At 53.0% G+C, this 12,500-nt stretch overlaps 3 protein-coding genes across 3 annotated transcripts in view; 1 reads left to right on the top strand and 2 right to left on the bottom strand.

Annotated features, from left to right (window-relative positions):
• Positions 1-1,561, bottom strand: part of prpf4 (PRP4 pre-mRNA processing factor 4 homolog (yeast)) — a 10,447-nt gene extending 8,886 nt beyond the window's left edge. Inside the window, exons 1-3 of the mRNA XM_053340130.1 lie at positions 1,530-1,561; positions 225-422; positions 1-58 (exon numbers count right to left, since the gene is read on the bottom strand). The exon at positions 1-58 is cut by the window's left edge and continues 131 nt beyond it. Of these exons, the coding sequence (XP_053196105.1) occupies positions 1-58; positions 225-393 (227 nt within the window). The 5' untranslated portion in view covers positions 394-422; positions 1,530-1,561. The remainder of the gene's footprint in view (positions 59-224; positions 423-1,529) is intronic.
• Positions 1,562-1,641: 80 nt separating this feature from the next.
• On the top strand, positions 1,642-4,565 carry cdc26 (cell division cycle 26 homolog). The gene is made up of 3 exons (XM_053340134.1): positions 1,642-1,708; positions 3,775-3,883; positions 4,312-4,565. Exons 2-3 carry the CDS (start codon positions 3,803-3,805, stop codon positions 4,522-4,524), a joined length of 294 nt encoding a protein of 97 aa, XP_053196109.1. The 5' UTR covers positions 1,642-1,708; positions 3,775-3,802; the 3' UTR covers positions 4,525-4,565.
• A 2,190-nt stretch (positions 4,566-6,755) lies between these two features.
• The window catches only part of fer (fer (fps/fes related) tyrosine kinase), a 29,422-nt gene continuing 23,677 nt past the window's right edge, over positions 6,756-12,500 (bottom strand). The window contains exons 16-20 of the mRNA XM_053340124.1: positions 11,167-11,261; positions 10,300-10,423; positions 8,635-8,789; positions 7,625-7,747; positions 6,756-7,549 (exon numbers count right to left, since the gene is read on the bottom strand). Coding sequence (XP_053196099.1) covers positions 7,413-7,549; positions 7,625-7,747; positions 8,635-8,789; positions 10,300-10,423; positions 11,167-11,261 — 634 coding nt within the window. The 3' untranslated portion in view covers positions 6,756-7,412. The remainder of the gene's footprint in view (positions 7,550-7,624; positions 7,748-8,634; positions 8,790-10,299; positions 10,424-11,166; positions 11,262-12,500) is intronic.

The raw sequence follows: 12,500 nt of genomic DNA, 5'->3' as shown, positions 1-12,500 counted from the left end.
TCCGCCAGAGCTTCCTGCTGCCGCTCGCTGACACGCTCCTCCATCTCCAGGGTCTCTCCTGCAAAGCATCATGGGACACGGAGTCAGTTAGCAACACGACGACGCGTTCAGGGAACACGTGACGACGCGTTCAGGGAACACGTGACGACGCGTTCAGGGAACACGCGACGACGCGTTCAGGGAACACGCGACGACGCGTTCAGGGAACACGTGACGACGCTCACCTGATGAGATGTTTATGTTTCCCGCCTCGATGCCGGCCTTAACCGCATCACTTCCTGTCGTGGTTGCCGTGGCAGCGTTGAGGCGTTCCCGCTCCTTCTCCTCCAGGCTGCCGTAGAAAACACGACGAGTCTTCGCCGCCGGAGCCGCCATGTCCTCCTCGTCAGACATGTTGGTGAGGTCAGCTTCTTCTTCTTCTTCTTCTTCTTCTTCTTCTTCTTCTGCTGTTAAAGAAAAATAAAGTTATTGTATTAAAATGAAAGATGACATCAGAGCGATCCTTTAACCCCCCCAACCCCCCAACCCTCCTAACCCCCAAACCCCCAACCCTCCTAACCCCCCAACCCTCCTAACTCTAACCCACCCTAACCCCCCAACCGTCCCAACCGTCCCAACCCTCCAAACCCCCCAACCATCCAAACCCCCAACCCTCCTAACCCTCCCAACCCTCCAAACTCTAACCCTGCATACCCCCCAACCCTCCCAACCCTCCAACCCCCCAACCCTCCAAACCCCCCAACCCCCCAACCCTCCCAACCCTCCAACCCCCCAACCCTCCAAACCCCCCAACCCCCCAACCGTCCCAACCCTCCGAACCCCCCAACCGTCCCAACCATCCAAACCCCCAACCCTCCTAACCCCCCAACCCTCCAAACTCTAACCCTGCATACCCCCCAACCCTCCCAACCCTCCAACCCCCCAACCCTCCAAACCCCCCAACCCCCCAACCCTCCAACCCCCCTAAGCCCCAACCCCCCAACCCTCCCAACCCCCCAACCCCCCAACCCTCCAAACCCTAACCCCCCAACCCCCCAACCCTCCAAACCCTAACCCCCCAACCCTCCCAACCCTCCAACCCCCCAACCCTCCAAACCCCCCAACCCCCCAACCCTCCAACCCCCCAACCCTCCTAACCCCCCAACCCCCCAACCCTCCCAACCCCCCAACCCCCCAACCCTCCAAACCCTAACCCCCCAACCCCCCAACCCTCCTAACCCCCCAACCCTCCAAACCCTAACCCTCCCAAACCCTAACCCCCCAACCCTGCATACCCCCCAACCCTCCAAACCCTAACCCTCCTAACCCCCCCCCCCCCTCCCCATAACCCAGAGAAACAACAACAGGAACACTAATAAGCTTCTCTGTGCTAACATGCTAACATGCTAACCTTTATATTCTATATATTTATATTATATTTATGAATCAGCTGATCTTCTATGATGTAACTATCTCCTCCAGTCTCGCGCAGAGTTAGTAAAACATCTTCAGGTTCATTATTTAATTAAACGTTAATGAATTAAACTCACCGCGCACACGAAGCTGCTGCGTCCTCAGGACCGTCTGCACATGCGCAGCAGGAGGACCGACCCGGATGTAAACACTGTCAGCAGCTTCCGGGTCAAAGGTTCTTCTTCCGGCTACAGATCATCACCGCGGTTAGCCTGCTAGCTAACGCTGCTAGCTAACGCTGCTAGCTACCGATCAGGTATATCGATTATTGATCACTGTTTACTTCCGCTCTGATCAGCTGATAGAAGTGTGTGTGTGTTACTGTGTGTGTGTGTTACTGTGTGTGTTATTGTGCATGTTACAGTGTGTGTGTGTTACTGTGTGTTACTGTGTTACTGTGTGTGTGTGTTACTGTGTGTGTGTGTTACTGTGTGTGTTATTGTGTGTGTTATTGTGCATGTTACAGTGTGTGTGTGTTACTATGTGTGTGTGTGTTACTATGTGTGTGTGTGTTACTGTGTGTGTGTGTGTTACTGTGTGTGTGTGTTACAGTGTGTGTGTGTGTTACTGTGTGTGTGTGTGTTACTGTGTGTGTGTGTTACAGTGTGTGTGTGTGTGTTACAGTGTGTGTGTGTTACAGTGTGTGTGTGTTACTGTGTGTGTGTTTTTTTACTGTGTGTGTGTTTTTTTACTGTGTGTGTGTTTTTTTACTGTGTGTGTGTTACTGTGTGCGTGTGTGTGTGTTATTGTGTGTGTTGCTGTGTGTGTGTGTGTGTTACAGTGTGTGTGTGTGTTAGTGTGTGTGTGTGTTACAGTGTGTGTGTTACTGTGTGTGTGTGTTACTGTGTGTGTGTTACTGTTTGTGTTACTGTGTGTGTGTGTGTTACTGTGTGTGTGTGTGTGTGTGTTACTGTTTGTGTTACTGTGTGTGTGTGTGTGTTACTGTGTGTGTGTGTGTTACTGTGTGTGTGTGTGTGTGTGTGTGTGTGTGTGTGTGTGTGTGTGTTACTGTGTGTGTTACTGTGTGTGTGTGTTACAGTGTGTGTGTGTGTGTTACTGTGTGTGTGTGTGTGTGTGTTACTGTGTGTGTGTTACTGTGTGTGTGTGTGTGTTACTGTGTGTGTGTGTGTGTTACAGTGTGTGTGTGTGTGTGTTACTGTGTGTGTGTGTTACTGTGTGTGTGTGTTACAGTGTGTGTGTGTTACTGTGTGTGTGTTTTTTTACTGTGTGTGTGTTTTTTTACTGTGTGTGTGTTTTTTTACTGTGTGTGTGTGTGTTATTGTGCATGTTACAGTGTGTGTGTGTGTGTTACTGTGTGTGTGTTTTTTTTACTGTGTGTGTGTGTTACAGTGTGTGTGTGTGTGTTACTGTGTGTGTGTGTTACAGTGTGTGTGTGTGTTACTGTGTGTGTGTTTTTTTTACTGTGTGTGTGTTACTGTGTGTGTGTGTTACAGTGTGTGTGTGTTACTGTGTGTGTGTGTTACAGTGTGTGTGTGTTACTGTGTGTGTTTTTTTACTGTGTGTGTGTTTTTTTACTGTGTGTGTGTTACTATGTGTGTGTGTGTTACAGTGTGTGTTACTGTGTGCGTGTGTGTGTGTTATTGTGTGTGTTACAGTGTGTGTGTTACAGTGTGTGTGTGTGTTAGTGTGTGTGTGTGTTACAGTGTGTGTGTTACTGTGTGTGTGTTACAGTGTGTTACTGTTTGTGTTACTGTGTGTGTGTTACTGTGTGTGTGTTACAGTGTGTTACTGTTTGTGTTATTGTGTGTGTGTGTGTGTGTGTGTGTTACTGTGTGTGTGTGTGTGTGTGTGTTACTGTTTGTGTTACTGTGTGTGTGTGTGTTACTGTTTGTGTTACTGTGTGTGTGTGTGTGTTACTGTGTGTGTGTGTGTGTGTTACTGTTTGTGTTACTGTGTGTGTGTGTGTTACTGTGTGTGTGTGTGTGTTACTGTGTGTGTTACTGTGTGTGTGTGTGTTACAGTGTGTGTGTGTGTGTTACTGTGTGTGTGTGTGTGTGTGTGTTACTGTGTGTGTGTTACTGTGTGTGTGTGTGTGTGTTACTGTGTGTGTGTGTGTGTGTTACTGTGTGTGTGTGTGTGTGTGTTACAGTGTGTGTGTGTGTGTGTTACTGTGTGTGTGTGTTACTGTGTGTGTGTTACTGTGTGTGTGTTACTGTGTGTGTGTGTGTGTGTTACTGTGTGTGTGTGTGTGTTACAGTGTGTTACAGTGTGTGTGTGTGTGTTACAGTGTGTGTGTTACTGTGTGTGTGTGTGTGTGTTACAGTGTGTGTGTATAAATAAAGGTTGATTGATGTTCTGCAGATAAAACCACAGAAGAAGAGAGGAGAAGATGTTGAGGAGGAAGCCGACGCGTTTGGAGTTAAAGATCGACGACACGGACGAGTTCGAGAGCGTGAAGAAAGAGCTGGAGGTCAAAACTTTATTTATAACATCTGGAGGTCAAAACTTTATTTATAACATCTGGAGGTCAAAACTTTATTTATAACATCTGGAGGTCAAAACTTTATTTATAACATCTGGAGGTCAAAACTTTATTTATAACATCTGGAGGTCTAAACTTTATTTATAACATCTGGAGGTCAAAACTTTATTTATAACAGCTGGAGGTCAAAACATTATTTATAACATCTGGAGGTCAAAACTTCATTTATAACATCTGGAGGTCAAAACTTTATTTATAACATCTGGAGGTCAAAACTTTATTTATAACCTTTTAATGTGTTTATTATGGGATGTTAACTTGTAGTTAAACTTTCCCTTCAGGGACAATAAAGCTTCTATCATCTGTTGCCATGGTAATGACATCACGGCGTAATGACATCATTGATCTGTTTGCAGGCCAGGAAGCGTCAGCGCGAGGAGGCGGAGTCTGGCGGCGGTGTGGGCGGGGCTTCCGTCATCAGTGTTGACGTAATCGGGGGCGGAGCCTCAGCCTCAGCCACTTCCTCTGCGGCGGCGTCGAGGGCGGAGCTTATCAACGAGCGAATCGGATACAAGCCTCACCCGAAGCCGTCCACGCTGCCCACGCTGTTCGGTAGTCTGCAGTTCTGATGTTCGTCTGGATGTTTGTTAATAAAGCTTTGATACAAAAACACGTTTACTGTCAATTCAATAAACTGATCGAGTAACGGTGGGGGGGCTAGCCAGCTAACATTAGCTGCTAGCCGGGGGGGAGAGGGGGGGTTAGACCTCTGATCTGATTGGTGGAAGCTCCGCCTCCGCAGTTTAAAAATGTCACCCTGATGCCCTGTGGAGGCGCTACAGAGCGAGGTCTGGTACTTCACCCTGATGCCCTGTGGAGGCGCTACAGAGCCAGGTCTGGTACTTCACCCTGATGCCCTGTGGAGGCGCTACAGAGCCAGGTCTCGTACTTCACCCTGATGCCCTGTGGAGGCGCTACAGAGCCAGGTCTGGTACTTCACCCTGATGCCCTGTGGAGGCGCTACAGAGCCAGGTCTCGTACTTCACCCTGATGCCCTGTGGAGGCGCTACAGAGCCACGAGGTCTCGTACTTCACCCTGATGACCTGTGGAGGCGCTACAGAGCGAGGTCTCGTACTTCACCCTGATGCCCTGTGGAGGCGCTACAGAGCAAGGACTCGTACTTCACCCTGATGACCTGTGGAGGCGCTACAGAGCCACGAGGTCTCGTACTTCACCCTGATGACCTGTGGAGGCGCTACAGAGCGAGGTCTGGTACTTCACCCTGATGCCCTGTGGAGGCGCTACAGAGCGAGGTCTCGTACTTCACCCTGATGCCCTGTGGAGGCGCTACAGAGCCACGAGGTCTGGTACTTCACCCTGATGCCCTGTGGAGGCGCTACAGAGCGAGGTCTGGTACTTCACCCTGATGCCCTGTGGAGGCGCTACAGAGCCACGAGGTCTGGTACTTCACCCTGATGCCCTGTGGAGGCGCTACAGAGCCAGGTCTCGTACTTCACCCTGATGCCCTGTGGAGGCGCTACAGAGCGAGGACTCGTACTTCACCCTGATGCCCTGTGGAGGCGCTACAGAGCCACGAGGTCTGGTACTTCACCCTGATGCCCTGTGGAGGCGCTACAGAGCCACGAGGTCTCGTACTTCACCCTGATGCCCTGTGGAGGCGCTACAGAGCGAGGACTCGTACTTCACCCTGATGCCCTGTGGAGGCGCTACAGAGCGAGGACTCGTACTTCACCCTGATGACCTGTGGAGGCGCTACAGAGCGAGGTCTGGTACTTCACCCTGATGCCCTGTGGAGGCGCTACAGAGCGAGGTCTCGTACTTCACCCTGATGCCCTGTGGAGGCGCTACAGAGCCATGAGGTCACGTACTTCACCCTGATGACCTGTGGAGGCGCTACAGAGCAAGGACTCGTACTTCACCCTGATGCCCTGTGGAGGCGCTACAGAGCAAGGACTCGTACTTCACCCTGATGCCCTGTGGAGGCGCTACAGAGCAAGGACTCGTACTTCACCCTGATGCCCTGTGGAGGCGCTACAGAGCCATGAGGTCTGGTACTTCACCCTGATGCCCTGTGGAGGCGCTACAGAGCCATGAGGTCTCGTACTTCACCCTGATGACCTGTGGAGGCGCTACAGAGCGAGGTCTGGTACTTCACCCTGATGCCCTGTGGAGGCGCTACAGAGCGAGGTCTGGTACTTCACCCTGATGCCCTGTGGAGGCGCTACAGAGCCATGTCTGGTACTTCACCCTGATGCCCTGTGGAGGCGCTACAGAGCCAGGTCTAGTACTTCACCCTGATGCCCTGTGGAGGCGCTACAGAGCGAGGTCTGGTACTTCACCCTGATGCCCTGTGGAGGCGCTACAGAGCGAGCTGGTCAAGAACAGGAAGTCACACAGCGGCGGTTGTGATTGGTTATTTATTGATAATCAATAAAAACAGGTTAATTATTTATTTACACGTTCAGGCGGCGCTGTTGACCAATCAGGAGCTGGGATTCATTTACACCTGTAAGAGTCGCCGTCTTCAGTTTCTATGACAGCCAATCAGAGCTGATTCAGTGGTTGCCTAGCAACAACAATAAAAAAAAAAGGCCAAAGAGCCAATTTAGATATTTTTTTAATTTCACAACAACATATTCGAGCTCACTGATTGGTCAAAAACTACTTCCTGCAAAATAAACAAAAAGAGGGGAGCGGAGTTAGTCTGGTGGGCGGGGTTAGTCTGGGGGGGCGGGGCCAGTGTAGTGATTGGCAGCTGGGGGCGGAGTTAGTCTGGGGGGGCGGGGCCAGTGTAGTGATTGACAGATGGGGCGGGGTCAGTGTAGTGATTGGCGGCTGGGGGCGGGGTCAGTGTAGTGATTGGCGGCTGGGGCGGGGTCAGTGTAGTGATTGGCGGCTGGGGGCGGGGTCAGTGTAGTGATTGGCGGCTGGGGGCGGGGTCAGTGTAGTGATTGGCGGCTGGGGGCGGGGTCAGTGTAGTGATTGGCGGCTGGGGGCGGGGTCAGTGTAGTGATTGACAGATGATAAAAACATGACATATAAAAACAGAATAAATAAAATAAAGATTTTATATTTGTGAGAAACGTCAGCAGGTGAGAGAACATGTCTGTTGCCACGGCGACTGTCATGTTACATGTTGAATAAAAGAGGGCGATCAGCTGACTCACCATGCTATGCTAACTTCCTGTTACAGTGTTCTGTTTGCTAACCTGGTCACCTGATCATTAATCAGCCGGCTGCTGATTGGACAGAAAATTGCACTTTATACGTTGGATACACGAAGTCACTTCCTGTTTATGAATGACGTCATTGTCATGGCAACCTGCTGACCATGTGTGATGTCATCAAACATAAAAACTTGTAGTGTTAAAGATGCTGAGCTCCCTCTGATGATGTCACTTCCTCTTGATGGCGGGCGAGGCGATGATGTCACTTCCTCTTGATGGCGGCGAGGCGATGATGTCACTTCCTCTTGATGGCGGCGAGGCGATGATGTCACTTCTTCTTGATGGCGGCGAGGTCGCGCTGCAGCTCGTGGAACTTGGGTCTCTCCTCGGCGTGATACGACCAGCAGCGCTGCATCACTTTGTACACGTCGTCAGGGCAACGCTGAGGACACGCCATCCTGTAACCTAGCAACCAGAGAGACGCAGGGTCAGTGATGTCACTTCCCGTCAGACACGGCCAATCAGCTGACCTTTGTTTACCTTTCTCCACCTGCTCTCGAGCCTGCTGATTGGTCATCCCCGGGTACGGACACACCCCCAAACTGAAGGTCTCCCATAGGAGGATCCCGTAGCTCCACACGTCACTCTCCGAGCTGTAACGGCCTATCAGAGAGCAGCACAGGCAGCCAATCAGAGAGCAGCACAGGCAGCCAATCAGAGAGCAGCACAGGCAGCCAATCAGAGGGTAGCACACCTCAACACAGGTGGGGACAGACAGGTGGGGACAGACAGGTGGGGACAGACAGGTGGAGACAGACAGGTGGAGACAGACAGGTGGGGACAGACAGGTGTAGGACAGGTGGGGACAGACAGGTGGAGACAGACAGGTGGGGACAGACAGGTGGAGACAGACAGGTGGGGACAGACAGGTGTAGGACAGGTGGAGACAGACAGGTGGAGACAGACAGGTGGGGACAGACAGGTGGGGACAGACAGGTGTAGGACAGACAGGTGGGGACAGACAGGTGGGGACAGACAGGTGGGGACAGACAGGTGTAGGACAGACAGGTGGGGACAGACAGGTGTAGGACAGACAGGTGGGGACAGACAGGTGTAGAACAGACAGGTGTAGGACAGGTGGGGACAGACAGGTGGGGACAGACAGGTGGGGACAGACAGGTGGGGACAGACAGGTGTAGGACAGACAGGTGTAGGACAGGTGGGGACAGACAGGTGGGGACAGACAGGTGGGGACAGACAGGTGTAGGACAGGTGGGGACAGACAGGTGGGGACAGACAGGTGGGGACAGACAGGTGGAGACAGACAGGTGGGGACAGACAGGTGGAGACAGACAGGTGGAGACAGACAGGTGGGGACAGACAGGTGGGGACAGGTGGGGACAGACAGGTGGGGACAGACAGGTGGGGACAGACAGGTGGAGACAGACAGGTGGGGACAGGTGGGGACAGACAGGTGGAGACAAACAGGTGTAGGACAGACAGGTGGGGACAGACAGGTGTAGGACAGACGGGGACAGGTGGGGACAGACCGTAGTTCAGGGCCTCGGGGGCGGTCCACTTGATAGGAATCTGTTTGAGTCCTGATGAAGAGTAAACTCCGTCGTCTTCCTGTCGGCTCATCCCGAAGTCACTGATCTTCAACACGGAGCCGTCCCCCACCAGACAGTTCCTGGCTGCCAGGTCCCTGAGAGACAGACAGGTGAGAGACAGACAGGTGGGAGACAGACAGGTGAGAGACAGACAGGTGGGAGACAGACAGGTGAGGGACAGACAGGTGGAGAGACAGACAGGTAGAGAGACAGACAGGTGAGAGACAGACAGGTAGAGACAGACAGGTAGAGACAGACAGGTGGAGAGACAGACAGGTAGAGAGACAGACAGGTAGAGACAGACAGGTAGAGAGACAGGTAGAGACAGACAGGTGGGAGACAGACGGGTAGAGAGACAGACAGGTGAGAGACAGACAGGTAGAGACAGACAGGTAGAGAGACAGGTAGAGACAGACAGGTGGGAGACAGACGGGTAGAGACAGACAGGTAGAGAGACAGACAGGTGGGAGACAGACGGGTAGAGAGACAGACAGGTAGAGAGACAGGTAGAGACAGACAGGTAGAGAGACAGACCGGTAGAGAGACAGACAGGTGAGAGACAGGTAGAGAGACAGACAGGTGAGAGTCGGGTAGAGAGACAGACAGGTAGAGAGACAGGTAGAGACAGACAGGTAGAGAGACAGGTAGAGACAGACAGGTGAGAGACAGACAGGTAGAGAGACAGACAGGTAGAGAGACAGACAGGTAGAGAGACAGACAGGTAGAGAGACAGACAGGTAGAGACAGACAGGTGAGAGACAGACAGGTAGAGAGACAGACAGGTAGAGACAGACGGGTGAGAGTCGGGTAGAGAGACAGACAGGTAGAGACAGACAGGTGGAGAGACAGACAGGTAGAGAGACAGGCAGGTGAGAGACAGACAGGTAGAGAGACAGACAGGTGAGAGACAGGCAGGTGAGAGACAGACAGGTAGAGACAGACAGGTGAGAGACAGACAGGTAGAGAGACAGACAGGTAGAGACAGGTAGAGACAGACAAGTGAGAGACAGACAGGTAGAGACAGACAGGTAGAGAGACAGGTAGAGACAGACAGGTGAGAGACAGACAGGTAGAGAGACAGACAGGTAGAGAGACAGACAGGTAGAGAGACAGACAGGTAGAGAGACAGACAGGTAGAGACAGACAAGTGAGAGACAGACAGGTAGAGAGACAGACAGGTAGAGAGACAGACAGGTAGAGACAGACGGGTGAGAGTCGGGTAGAGAGACAGACAGGTAGAGACAGACAGGTGGAGAGACAGACAGGTAGAGAGACAGGCAGGTGAGAGACAGACAGGTAGAGAGACAGACAGGTGAGAGACAGGCAGGTGAGAGACAGACAGGTAGAGACAGACAGGTGAGAGACAGACAGGTAGAGAGACAGACAGGTAGAGACAGGTAGAGACAGACAAGTGAGAGACAGACAGGTGAGAGACAGACAGGTGAGAGACAGACAGGTGAGAGACAGACAGGTAGAGACAGACAGGTAGAGAGACAGACAGGTAGAGAGACAGACAGGTAGAGACAGACAGGTGAGAGACAGACAGGTAGAGAGACAGACAGGTGAGAGACAGAGAGTGAGACAGGTAGAGAGTGAGACAGGTACCTGTGGATGCAGTTCTTGCTCTCCAGGTAAGCCATACCAGCCGCAGCATCGACTGAGAAACGCAGCAGCTGCTTCGTCTTCAGCTCGTCCTTCTTCTTCCTCAGAAAGGACAGGAAGTCTCCTCCTGAGAGACAGACAGGTGAGACAGACAGGTGAGACAGACAGGTGAGACAGGCAGGTGAGACAGGCAGGTGAGACAGGCAGGTGAGACAGACAGGTGAGACAGGAAGTCTCCACCTGAGAGACAGACAGGAAGTCTCCTCCTGAGAGACACACAGGTAGGTGAGACAGACAGGTGAGACAGGAAGTCTCCTCCTGAGAGACAGACAGGTGAGACAGGCAGGTGAGACAGACAGGTGAGACAGGCAGGTGAGACAGGAAGTCTCCTCCTAAGAGACAGGCAGGTGAGACAGACAGGTGAGACAGGAAGTATCCTCCTGAGAGACAGACAGGAAGTCTCCTCCTGAGAGACAGACAGGTGAGACAGGCAGGTGAGACAGACAGGTGAGACAGGAAGTCTCCTCCTGAGAGACAGACAGGAAGTCTCCTCCTGAGAGACAGACAGGTGAGACAGGCAGGTGAGACAGGAAGTCTCCTCCTGAGAGACACACAGGTGAGACAGACAGGTGAGACAGGAAGTCTCCTCCTGAGAGACAGACAGGAAGTCTCCTCCTGAGAGACAGACAGGTGAGACAGACAGGTGAGACAGGCAGGTGAGACAGGAAGTCTCCTCCTAAGAGACAGGCAGGTGAGACAGACAGGTGAGACAGGAAGTCTCCTCCTGTGAGACAGACAGGTGAGACAGGAAGTCTCCTCCTGAGAGACAGACAGGTGAGACAGGAAGTGATGTCACAGAGCTCCACCTACCAGGAACCAGCTCCATGACGATGTAGATCGGCTGCCTCTGCGTGCAAACACCAATCAGCTTCACGATGTTCGGGTGGTCGTACTGCTTCAGGATCCTGCAGCCAATCACATGAGAGCAGCATTTCAGAGCAGCCAATCACATGAGAGCAGCATTTCAGAGCAGCCAATCACATGAGAGCAGCATTTCAAAGCAGCCAATCACATGAGAGCAGCATTTCAGAGCAGCCAATCACCGGGCCAGGTTGAGGAGTCACTGATGATGTGATTGGCTGGTTAGGGTTAACTCTCGGAGCAGGAGGAGGGGTTAACCCTCGGAGCAGGAGGAGGGGTTAACCCTCGGAGCAGGAGGAGGGGTTAGGGTTAACCCTCGGAGCAGGAGGAGGGGTTAACCCTCGGAGCAGGAGGAGGGGTTAGGGTTAACCCTCGGAGCAGGAGGAGGGGTTAACTCTCGGAGCAGGAGGAGGGGTTAGGGTTAACCCTCGGAGCAGGAGGAGGGGTTAGGGTTAACTCTGGGAGCAGGAGGAGGGGTTAGGGTTAACTCTCGGAGCAGGAGGAGGGGTTAGGGTTAACCCTCGGAGCAGGAGGAGGGGTTAGGGTTAACCCTCGGAGCAGGAGGAGGGGTTAGGGTTAACTCTCGGAGCAGGAGGAGGGGTTAGGGTTAACTCTCGGAGCAGGAGGAGGGGTTAGGGTTAACTCTGGGAGCAGGAGGAGGGGTTAGGGTTAACCCTCGGAGCAGGAGGAGGGGTTAGGGTTAACCCTCGGAGCAGGAGGAGGGGTTAACTCTGGGAGCAGGAGGAGGGGTTAGGGTTAACCCTCGGAGCAGGAGGAGGGGTTAGGGTTAACCCTCGGAGCAGGAGGAGGGGTTAACTCTCGGAGCAGGAGGAGGGGTTAACCCTCGGAGCAGGAGGAGGGGTTAGGGTTAACCCTCGGAGCAGGAGGAGGGGTTAACCCTCGGAGCAGGAGGAGGGGTTAGGGTTAACCCTCGGAGCAGGAGGAGGGGTTAACTCTCGGAGCAGGAGGAGGGGTTAGGGTTAACCCTCGGAGCAGGAGGAGGGGTTAACCCTCGGAGCAGGAGGAGGGGTTAGGGTTAACCCTCGGAGCAGGAGGAGGGGTTAGGGTTAACCCTCGGAGCAGGAGGAGGAGGGGTTAACCCTCGGAGCAGGAGGAGGGGTTAGGGTTAACTCTCGGAGCAGGAGGAGGGGTTAGGGTTAACTCTCGGAGCAGGAGGAGGGGTTAGGGTTAACTCTCGGAGCAGGAGGAGGGGTTAACTCTCGGAGCAGGAGGAGGGGTTAGGGTTAACTCTCGGAGCAGGAGGAGGGGTTAACCCTCGGAGC

This window comes from Scomber japonicus, chromosome 19, assembly GCF_027409825.1.
Source record: "Scomber japonicus isolate fScoJap1 chromosome 19, fScoJap1.pri, whole genome shotgun sequence".
NCBI lineage: Eukaryota > Metazoa > Chordata > Actinopteri > Scombriformes > Scombridae > Scomber > Scomber japonicus.
This window is presented reverse-complemented; position numbering and strand designations above follow the sequence as displayed.

What these genes read in the sequence shown, in the direction of transcription:
- cdc26 (XM_053340134.1), top strand. Translation starts at nt 3,803, where the DNA reads ATGTTGAGGAGGAAGCCGACGCGTTTGGAGTTAAAGATCGACGACACG. An exon ending in GCGTGAAGAAAGAGCTGGAG is followed by an intron (nt 3,884 to 4,311) that starts GTCAAAACTTTA and finishes ATCTGTTTGCAG; the next exon opens with GCCAGGAAGCGTCAGCGCGA.